Source organism: Otolemur garnettii, unplaced genomic scaffold (assembly GCF_000181295.1).
Source record: "Otolemur garnettii isolate 467f Iridium unplaced genomic scaffold, OtoGar3 scaffold00094, whole genome shotgun sequence".
Lineage (NCBI taxonomy): Eukaryota > Metazoa > Chordata > Mammalia > Primates > Galagidae > Otolemur > Otolemur garnettii.
In genome coordinates this window covers 2065428-2076201 of record NW_003852489.1, presented here as the reverse complement: position 1 = coordinate 2076201, position 10774 = coordinate 2065428, and the positions used below count along the sequence as shown (strand labels likewise).

At 44.6% G+C, this 10774-nt stretch overlaps 1 protein-coding gene across 2 annotated transcripts in view; it reads left to right on the top strand.

Moving 5' to 3' along the window:
• Positions 1–5762: 5762 nt before the first annotated feature.
• MRPS23 (mitochondrial ribosomal protein S23) overlaps positions 5763–10774 on the top strand; it is a 10567-nt gene continuing 5555 nt past the window's right edge. For both annotated transcript variants that reach the window (XM_012808798.2, XM_003795564.3), the window contains exons 1-2: positions 5763–5857; positions 6401–6571. In XM_012808798.2, the coding sequence (XP_012664252.1) occupies positions 5814–5857; positions 6401–6571 (215 nt within the window). In that variant the 5' untranslated portion in view covers positions 5763–5813. The remainder of the gene's footprint in view (positions 5858–6400; positions 6572–10774) is intronic.

Below are 10774 nucleotides of genomic sequence, written 5' to 3'. Positions count from 1 at the left end.
AAGTGTGAAGCTCAATACAATTCAGCACAAGCCTCCTTGCTATGACCTTGCTGTTCAAAGTGTGATCTGTGGATACGGGGACCAACTGTCCTGGTTTCCCCAAATGCAGAATGCTCAAACTGGGAAAGTCTCGAGCAAACCCAGGCGATGTGGTTGTCCTGTCTGCAGACTAGCAGCATTGGCACGAACCTGGACACTCATTAGAAATAGAGCTCGGCTCGGCGCCTGTGGCTCAAGCGGCTAAGGCGCCAGCCACATACACCTAAGGTGGCGGGTTCAAATCCCTAGCCCGGGCCCGACAAACAACAACGATGGCTGCAACTAAAAAATGGCCGGGCATTGTGGCGGGCGCCTGTGGTCCTAGCTACTTGGGAGGCTGAGGCAGGAGACTCGCTTGAGCCCAGGAGTTGGAGGTTGCTGTGAGCGTGATGCCATGGCACTCTACCCAGGGGGATAGCTTGAGGCTCCGTCTCAAAAAAAAAAAAAAGAAAGAAAAGAAATAGAGCTTCACACTCAGACAAGTCTGAGACAGACCATATTTTCCATGATCCTCAGGAGGTTCATGGGCACACTGAAGATTGAGGTGCTCTGACTTCCCTCACCAGCCACAAAATGTCTGCCTTCAAGGGGTCTCATCTTTGGTGGCTTGCAAAACCCCACAGAGTGATTCCAACTGGCCTTTCATTTCAACAATACATTTGAAGTATATTGTGTCCTTGGCCATGGTGTTACAGAACTCCCAGGGCCCTCTTCCAGAACTGGATTCTCCTTGGGGAGCAAGCCTGTTTAGTTTGCATGGGAAGCCATGTAAAAATGGGGGATCTAACTGTAGGACACTGGTGCTCTTAAGCATGGAGTAATCAGAAATTATTGTCATCATCACTTATATTCATTGAGAAGTTATCATATACTAGCCACTGTTTTAAGCTTTACCCCATTTTATGGATGGCCAAGCTGAGGCTCAGAGGATTATGAAACAGAACTATCCATCAGTAAGGCACAGAGGACAGCCAGAAGTGGAAACAGAGTGCCTTGTCCATGGTGGGGTGGGGAATTATTTTCATGCAACCATAGTGTTCTCCCTATCGGTGGATCTGGGAAGACCTCAAAGGAAATCTGGGCCTAGAAGGGAGGGAGGGTCAGATGTGGGCAGGCAGCAGAGGGAGGGCTGAGATCATAGAATCCTCATTTGTTCTGACTTGGCTTTATTCACCCATGTTGTTCATTGGAAAACTCTTATAAGCCAGCTAGCTCAGGGCCAAGCACTAGGCTGGGTGTGGAGAAAGAGTCTAGTTCTTGTCCTCAAAGAGGCTGGGTTAGACAGACTCAGACAAGTAAACAGAGTTATAACACAAAGGGGGCTGTAAAAGACAGACAGAGGCTCCTGAAGGGAGAGAGCAGGTCGGGGCACTCACGCGTCTGGCTGAGTGTGTGCTGGGGGCTGGAAAGCTTCCCCACTGAATTGACTCTTGACAGGAAGCCTAGCAGGGTGTCCAAAGGAGAGTTCTGGCCAGGAGAGGCAGCACAGCCCAAGCTCCTGAAGAAAGAGAAAGCTCTCTGCCTCCTCCTGGAAGCCTGCCCTCCCTGTTCTACAAACTTGTCCTGGGACTCAGTAGACCTACATTTCTTATATTGGCTCTTGAATATATTCTTTTGCTTTCCCCCCTTTTACACGAACTGCTCCCTGATCCTGGCTCTCTGCCATAGGCGAGTAGCAGTGTCCGTGACTTCACCAATATGCCGGGATTTTCACTTATCAAAGCGGTTCCACTATTGGGGATGCACTTCCTCTTTGGTCTGACAACCTCCGTGGCACTGTTTAAATAAGGGCACTACTTACAAAGCTGTGGGCAGAGCATAGGGAAGCCCCAGGGGATGGCCTAGACCCCATGGCAGTAAGAAAGAGGCACAGTTTGTCAATTGTGTCTAGACCTGAAGGGGCAAGGGAGGGGTGGTGACCGGAGAGAGCTGTGTGAAGAGCTCCTGCAAGAGCTGTGACTTTCTATGCCAGGACTGACTAAGGAGGGAGCCAGGGAGATAAAGACGGCATTCACTCTCCTCCTTCCTTCAAGTCCCCAGCTGGAGTCCACTTGGATGCAGAGGGCAGTGGGCTGGGGGATGCCGCCTATAGAAGTCAGCCTCCCGGGGGACAGATCGTGGTGAAGGATGGCACAGAGTGGATATGGAGCTGCATGGGCAAAGGGGAGTTACTTAGTGCTAAGTAATCAGTGCTATGGGCTGAACAGTGTCTCCCTCAAATTCATATGTTGAAGTCCTATCCCCCAACTCGGAATGGAACTATATTTGGATGTATGGTCTTTAAAGAGGTAATTACATTAAAATGCAGTCATTATGGTGGCCCCTAAGCCAAGATGGTGTGTATCCACATAGGAAGAGATTGAGACACAGACCTTCCCATACAGAGGAAAGACCATGGGAGGCATAGGGAGAAGATAGCCATCTGCAAAGCAAGGAGAGAGGCCTCCAAAGCAACTAACCCTGGATGCATTTTGACCTTGGACTGCCAATGACCTGGACTTGCCAGGAATTGTGAGAGAATGAACTTCTGTTGCTTAAGCCACCCAGTCTGTGGTTTGGGTATCGTTATGGCAGCCCTAGCAAATTTAATACAATCAGCAAGCTATTCAGTATGTAAGATACCATTTATATATTTGCCTCTCCATCTTCCCTATTGGACTGTTGGATTCCCTGAGACTCAGTACAATCAAGTAGGTGCTTAAATGTTTGTGGAATGAATAGGTCATTTAACGAGAAAATGCTGCAATTCAAATCCAAATCCAAATGGTGGCAGTTGCTGGATTATACAACACAACAGCAATGGTGATGCTGTAATACCCTCAGATTGGTTGCTCATAAGCACTCATTATGTGCTGGGTACTGCGATTAATGCTTTACACAAATGATCACTTTTACTCTTGCAATAAGCCACGAAAATAGTTGACCTGGCTGTCCAATTTTAACATTTGGGGAAGCAGAGGTTTGAAAGGTTATAAAACTTGCTCAGAGTGCCATGATTAGTGGGCACATGTACAATATGACACAGTGGGACTAAAATGGGGCTGAGCAGTATAGCAGAAGGAACATGGCCTTTTACAGAGCTTACAAGTTCCACTTCCTCATCTGTAGGATTGTCAGTACATTACCTAGGGAAGCAGGCAGTTGAACAATTGAATGAGATAATTGAAGTTCCTGGTGCAGTGTATGGCATAAGTGTCTTGCAGCCTTGAAATGGCTTTGGTCAGGTCTGATGGCTCACACCTGTAATCTTAGCACTCTGGGAGGCAGAGGCAGGAGGATTGCTTGAGGCTGGAAATTTGAGACCAGCTTGAGCAAGAGCAAGAATTCCCATGTCCACAAAAAAAGAAAAGAGAAGAAAAATTAGCCCAGTGTGGTGATGTGTGCCTGTAGTCTCAGCTACTTGGGAGGCTGAGGCAAGAGGATCATTTGAGCCTAGGAGTTCAAGGTTGCAGTGAGCTATGATGAGGCCACTGAACTCCAGCTTGGGTGACAGAGCAAAAGACAGCCTCGTTGTTCATTCCACCTTTCCCTTGCTGCCCAATAGTTCCCTTTTGTATTATGAATGAAAGCTTGGGTGTGCACTTCCTGTTGCAGGCTCAGAGGGCTCCCAGTCACATTCCCACCTTCCAAGGTCTCCTGATGCTGCCTACCAACATTCTCTCCTTTTAGTCACAGAAACATTAAATATAGGGCCAGAAAGGAAAACTTCCAAGGCTCAGAAGAGGAAGGGACCACCCCAAGATGATTTCCAGTGAAAATTCCTGCCTTGCCATTCCTCTTTTACTGAGGGTTTGGTTCTTTGGCTCCCCTCCCTGATCTTGGAATACATCCTTCTTATTCTTTAGCAGTAATCAGTGTGCTAATCTAGGGAAGCAGGCCCTGGTGAGAGAAAAGAAGTGTGTCTGTAATCTGGGTTGGCAGATAGCTCAGGCACGGACAGAATTAGAAAGTTGTTAGCAGGCCTGAGAAGACTATATTTAGCTGGGAGCATGTTTGTTCTCCCCAAAGCAAGGTCTTTCAGATTTCCCCAAGACTGGGTGACTCCAGCCTCCACACTTGGCCCTGGGGTCACACTTGTGCTCTCTCATGTCTGTTCCAGGGGACCCTTAGGCAGCAGTGAAACCCACTTCAGTTTAATCCCTGGGCTCCAAATCACTGTTCCTTGCCTCTGGAGCCTGGAGCTCAGTGGCCTCCAGCTTTAGGCATAGTTCAGGTGGCATCCTGGGGCCTGGAAGCCTGGCTCTTAAGGTTGCCTGTCTGACAAATTACTTAACCTCCTGCGGCCTTACTTTCTCATCCATAATGAGGATAATAATAGCTACCTTGTGGGAAGGTATGTGGATTCAGTGAGATAACACAAAGTAGTAATTGCTCATCATCAAACAGTCCCTTCCTCCTACTCAGCAGCCTCTCTTAAGAGTGGGAGGACTCTGGGATGATTTCATGTGCTATAATGGGCTCCTGGGAGACACTGTGTATATGTGATTCAAAACACTCATTGGATTAAAAGTTCAAATATGAATCCAAACTCTTTACCAGTCAAACTCTGAGGCATATTTAAGGGCAGGAAAATATTCCCCCTTCCCTTCCTGCAGTTTCACTCCTGGATATCCAACTTTCACAGCCTATGTGTCCTTCTGCACATTTCTGTTCTCATACAAACACATACAGAGGGGATTTGTTTGTTTGCTCTAAAAGGTTGGAATCTCACTGACGGTGTTTCTCTGTAATTTCCTTTTTCATTTAACCATAAGTTCATGGACATTAATCTAGGTAAGTACATATAGATCTAGTCCATTCATTTTAATAGCTGTATAGAATTTCACAGAATGTAAGAATCATAATTCCAGGACTTTGCCACCACAAATAATGCGGCAACCATGATCCGTGCACAAATAATCTCATTAAATTATGCTTTAATTTCTATGGGGTACTTCCTCCAAAGGCTGACTACTGAGTCAAAGGGTATGCTATGCATGTACATGCAGAGTTTATACATATATATAACACAAAGTAGAAATTGCTCAGCAGCAATTATTATAGTTGTTAGGGGATCCCCAATAGTTGTTAGGGAATCTGTTTCGCTCCCGACACTTTCACTTTTCAAGCGCCTAGGAGGTGTTAGCTAGCCAGGGTTCAGCAGAGGAAACACCAGTTGCAGCAGGCATCCCTGTTGGTGTGGGTGTAGGTGGCATTCTGGAGACAAAGGGCGCAGTAGGGAGAGCTAGACAGCTGGAGGCGGAGGACCCAGGTCTAGGGTCTAGCGTGACCCGGGTTTTCTTCGGCGTGGTGTACGCCTCTGACCAAGATTAAGCTCGGTCTGGGCCTAGAACTGGTGACCCCAAATCCCTGCCTTTATTATTCCCTTGGTTTGGCTCCGCCAGGACGGGAGGATGCGCCTCGTTCTTCCCAACCACATTCCCTTTGCGCAGCCCCAAACTTTTCGAAAGAAGTTGGTTCCCTAAAACCAGAAAGAGTAAAGTGCCGCCACGCTTAATCCCTCGCCCATATCGGTCATTGACTGCTCCTGCCCGGCTTTTGCTCGCTCCCTCCCCTTTGGCTCGGCTAGCGAGTGCTCCTGTCTGAACCTGGCACGCCGCTGGAGAGCGTGCCACTTCGGCCTATCGTTTGCTTCTGCCTGCTCCGCTCTCCCGGTGGGCTGCGGTGGGAGCCCAGCGATCCTCGGCTCGGTCCGCAACTTATCCTCCCTCTTCTTGCCTTTCCCACTTCCGGTTCCGGTGGCGGCTGGTCGCGCTCTGTTCTAGCCGCGGGCCATGGCTGGCAGCCGCCTGGAGACCGTGGGGAGCGTCTTCTCGCGGTGTGTGTTCGGAGCCAGGGGGGCGCTGAGCGGGTCTCCCGCGGGCAGGGGTTCTCAGCCGACCGCGCTCTTCCCTGGGTGGCCCGAGCAGGGCGAGCCATCCTGTGGGGCGCAGGTGCCTGAGCCGGGTGAAGCCTTCGCGCTGTCTCTGCTGTAACTGTCTCTCTCCGAACAGTTAAGCTGACGTCTCCTGGAATTTCTTATCTTTCACGTTAAAGATTGCGCCCCCACGCCAAGTGGGGTCTCTAGGAAGAGTCAGGGAGGAAGAGCCTGATGGGCAGAAGGGGACCGTCCTTTCATTTTTCGTGACCGAACCGGGGTGGGGCAAACATCAGTAGAAGGCCAAGGGTCTTAACTGTGGGCCAGGTTGGTTTGGGATGATGTGGAACTATTTTCCCTGTAGTTGGGGAGCACCCCTGCTTCTCCCTTCAACCTCGTTTTAACTTGTGGACTGCGTGATACCTTTGGTGTCCCGGGCTGTGTTAGACTGATTAATAACAGGCTATTGTAACTAATCGGCCTTCGTTCTGTTCCTTCCGTAAGGACGCGGGACCTGATCCGGGCTGGAGTGCTGAAGGAGAAGCCCCTCTGGTTTGACGTCTATAATGCCTTCCCCCCGCTGAGGGAGCCTGTCTTCCGAAAGCCCCGCTTGCGTTATGGCAAAGCCAAAGCTCCCATCGAGGACATCTGGTACCACGAGGATCGGATCAGAGCGTGAGTGTGCAGCAGGTGGCAACAGAACTTAAGAAAAAAAGGTTTAGGTAGCAGTCTCATAACTTAAACAAGGAGTTGAGTCAGGGGTTGGCTATCCTGCGGCCAGATAGACGAGACCTATGGAGGTCTTATATGTCTAGTCAAGTTAGGGAATCAGCACCTCTTCCCCGGTGGAGAGAGACAGAAGTTCTGAGAAGTGAAATCTTGGAGTCCCTACAGCTGACAGATCGATGCAATTGTAGCTACCTGTTTCAGCACATATGCTTTGCAGACCTTATCTGATTATCCCACAGGCTTACTCTAACCCTGTAAGGTAGGCAGCCTTGTCTGCATTTTATTTAAACGGACTGTGAGGTGCAAGGAAATTAGCTTCCTATGGCTACAGGAGGGTGGCAGATGCAGGAATAACATTTCTGATTCCAAGTTTATGTTGGTTATTTTGGCTGCCTTTTCGAGGAGTAGAGGTAGGAGGAACATGTTTTATGGATCTAGCAGTGGGGATCTTTGGAGCCACTCAGAAGGATGCTTAAAAATACAAGAGATTTGAAAACAATCGTTACTAGGAATTTGAGGGAAAGTACTTGGCGGTCTTTATTTCTTCAGCCTCTCTTTCCTCTTTTATTATAAAAGTAATGTGTGCTCATTGTGGAAAATTTAGAAACAAAGGAAATTCACAAAGAAGAAAACGGAAGTTACCCATAAGACCACCATCTAGATTGAGATCAGGGTTTGTAGGCAAGCCCTGCTGTGTGACCTTGAGTAAATAATTACCCCTGTTAAGCTCCAGTTTCTACACAGTAGAATTTAATAATAGTACTTTATAGAGTTGTAAAGATTTAATAAGGTAGCACACAAATTTTTTAGCTTAGTGCCTAGCACAAAGTAAGCTTTCAATAAATGTTAACTATTATTGTTGTTATTTTATTTATCTTTCTTTCAGAGAGTCTCACTGTGTTGCCCTCAGGAGAGTGCTGTGGCATCACAGCTTACGGCAACCTTAAATTCTTGGGCTTAAGCAATTCTCTTGCCTCAGCGTCCCAAGTAGCTGGGACTATAGGCACCCGCCATAACAGCCAGCTATTTTTTTGTTGCAATTATCATTGTTGTTTAGCTGGCTCCAGCCAGGTTCAAACCCGCCAGCCTGGTGCTGTGGGTGCCGAGCCCTATTATTGTTGTTATTATCAACGTTTGGGTCTGTTTCCTTATGTTCTTTTCTGTGCTTATGTGTGTATGTATATTTAATTGTAACAGAATGCAAATAATTTGTGTCCTATTTTTTTGAGAAGGAGTCTCACTTTGTCACCCTCAGTAAAGGGCTGTGGTGTTATAGCTCATAGCAACCTCAAACTCTTGGGCTCAAATGATCCTCTTGCCTCACCCTCCTGAGTAGCTGGGACCATAGGCGCCTGGGAGGATACCCAGCTATTTTTAGAGATGGGGTCTCATTCTTGCTCAGACTAGTCTTAAATTCCTGAGCTCAGGCAGTCCACCTACCTTGGCCTCCCAGAGTGCTCAGATTACAGCTGTGAGCCACTGAGCCTGACCTGTGTCCTTTTTTCTACTTATTGTGAGTACATCGATCTATTATGAATGTTCTATATTTAACTATTTCCCTAGTGTTGGGCATTTATTATGGTGCTCACATAATACTAGCTATTATAAATAGTAATTTTTTTGATATATATCTTTCTCTGTAACACTATTTCCTTAGGGTGAATTTCTACCACTAGACTTGATCAGGTTATATGGTATGAACATTTTTAAAGCTGTTGCTGTACTTACCTAATTTGTTTCAAAAAGTTGTTTTAGTTTATACTCTGATTAGCAGTACCTGAGAGTTCTTTTTCTTTTTTCTTTTTACATATACGTGTAAATTATTAATTAATATTATTAAATTTACATATATACGTGATTATTAGGTTTCCACTTTTTGCCTTCACAGAATTAAAAAGGCTTACAATTTACCAACAATAACAATGTTTAAGATAAGGACTAGTAACAAAAACCTCTTAAAGAATGATGAAGATAAATACATTCACAAAAGAAATCAGACAGTTGCTGCAATGAAGTATTAAGCAGTAATAGTAATGCAAAGAAAGTAACATTCACATTGTCAAATACGAGTATAACTATTATAGAATGCTTTGACTCTGAGGTTCAGTATAGAGTCATCAATTAACTTATTATTTTTTTTCCAAAGTCTCAAAAAATAGAATGAGAGTTCCATGTCAGCATTAATAGGGATTAATTTTTTCTGATCTAGGTAGTTTAAAAAATACACATAGTACCTAGAATCTTTAATTTTTCTTTGTTTGATTAGAAAGAAGTTTCTTCATTTTTATGTTTATTGGCTCTTTGAATTTATTTTTGAAATATCCATGTTCTTTACCTGTTTTAATAATTATTTGTATTTATCAGTAAGAGTGCTTCATAGAATTAAAAGTATTAATCCTTTTATGTACATGGAGATATTTTTCATGTTATTTGCCATTTCTAAAGCGTTTTTAACATATCGAAGCTGATTATTGTGTTCCACAAATGTTTTTTGTGGTGTCTTCTATCTGCCAAACATGGTGCTAGCCGTGGGCTGGGGCATTTTATGTATTCCAGTCTCCTGATTTTTTTTAGTTTTGTTGTCTACGTTGCCTTTAGGCTTAGAGGGTTTAGGAAGGTCTTTTTCTGTAAACTTAGCCATCTTTTTGTTGAGTGCCCAGCCCAAAGTGCAAAGCTAGTAGCAGTATTCCTTCTTTAACTCCGTCCCTCTCCTTTCCTCTCAAATTTAAATAGCTTGAGCAGAAAATGTGCTTCTAATAGTTCCCAGCAACATTCTTTAAAATGTGTTTAAAATTCTCTATTTTTTTTAGTGAAAACAGAACAGCTTGATGTCACAATCTTTGGGGGATATTTCTCTGTTATCTCCCAGTCTTAGTGCTTTTCCTTTTGTGTGCCCTTCGGGTACACAGTACTTTGTTCATATTGTTCATACTTTTGTGTGCTCATCAGGTAAATAATAACTTTGTTCTTTTTGCCCCGTTAAGGTGTTAACCTGTCCTGAATAGCTCTGCATGACAAACACCCTTTCTTTATTCAATAACAAACATTTATTAAGCATTAGAGCCTAGTCCAGTGTATGGCATGTAAGTTTCTTATGGTCTTTCAAGTGAAGAAACTAATGGGTTGATTACTGCATAGGTGAACCACAAGGCTAGTAGAGGAGTAGAGAGCATTATGAGAGAAAATTCCTTGGAGAAGGTTGATGAAGGGCCAAGATGAAGCCCGTTTGGCAAATGAGCATCAAAATTTTATTACCTCCCTGGAACAGCTTCAGGAACAGTGAGTTAGAGACCACTTCTGTGGCACATTTAGCTTCCCTATGTGCACATCTAAGCTTTAAGTAAGTGATAAACCACGCCCTTGGAATTTAATGATGAAGTCCTCACCCTTGATGAATACTAAGGTCAGTTAATTCTCAGTATCTAGAACTTGTATGGTTCTTTTTTCTCAAGTGGTAAGACCAGTGATTGTGTCTAACGGAAGCTAGTATACATCCTTTATTCTTATCACTATTACTGGATGCAAGAAAATGGAATTTCTTAAGTTCATGTTCTCCATTAGGGCCTAGGCACCTTTCATTTGAAGACATTCTTTTTTTTTTTTTCTCCATGGTACTTCTTTGAGGTAGCAGAACAAGTATGTTCTGGCTCTACTTAGAAATTTTCAGGGTAGGACGTGAAATATTTGGGGGGATCAAATACTTTTTAACAAATACCTTTGTGCTCAGATCTGTATGTGCTTGGTTAGGATGCTTTTGTGGTCCATTTGTACAATAAAACCGTGTGCTTCTGCTGTGGGTAACATCGGAACTGGGTGACAGTTCCCTGGAGAACATGCAGGATTTTACTTGTCCCTCTTCTGGTTAAATGTTAATACTACTAGTGCCCAAATAATAACATCTTCTATTTATATAATTCACTGAACCTGTGTCGTCAGAGGCTGAGGTCGGAGCATCGCTTGAGCCCAGGAGTTGGAAGCTATAGTAAACTATGATAGTGTGTGTGAACAGCTGCTGCATTTCAGCATGGGCAACACAGTGAGACCCTTTCTCTTAAAAAAAAAAAAAAAAAAAAAGAACATAACAAAATAATTTCCAAATGTATCAAAATCTAAATGTAAAAAGTAAAATAATAATACTACTAGAAGAAA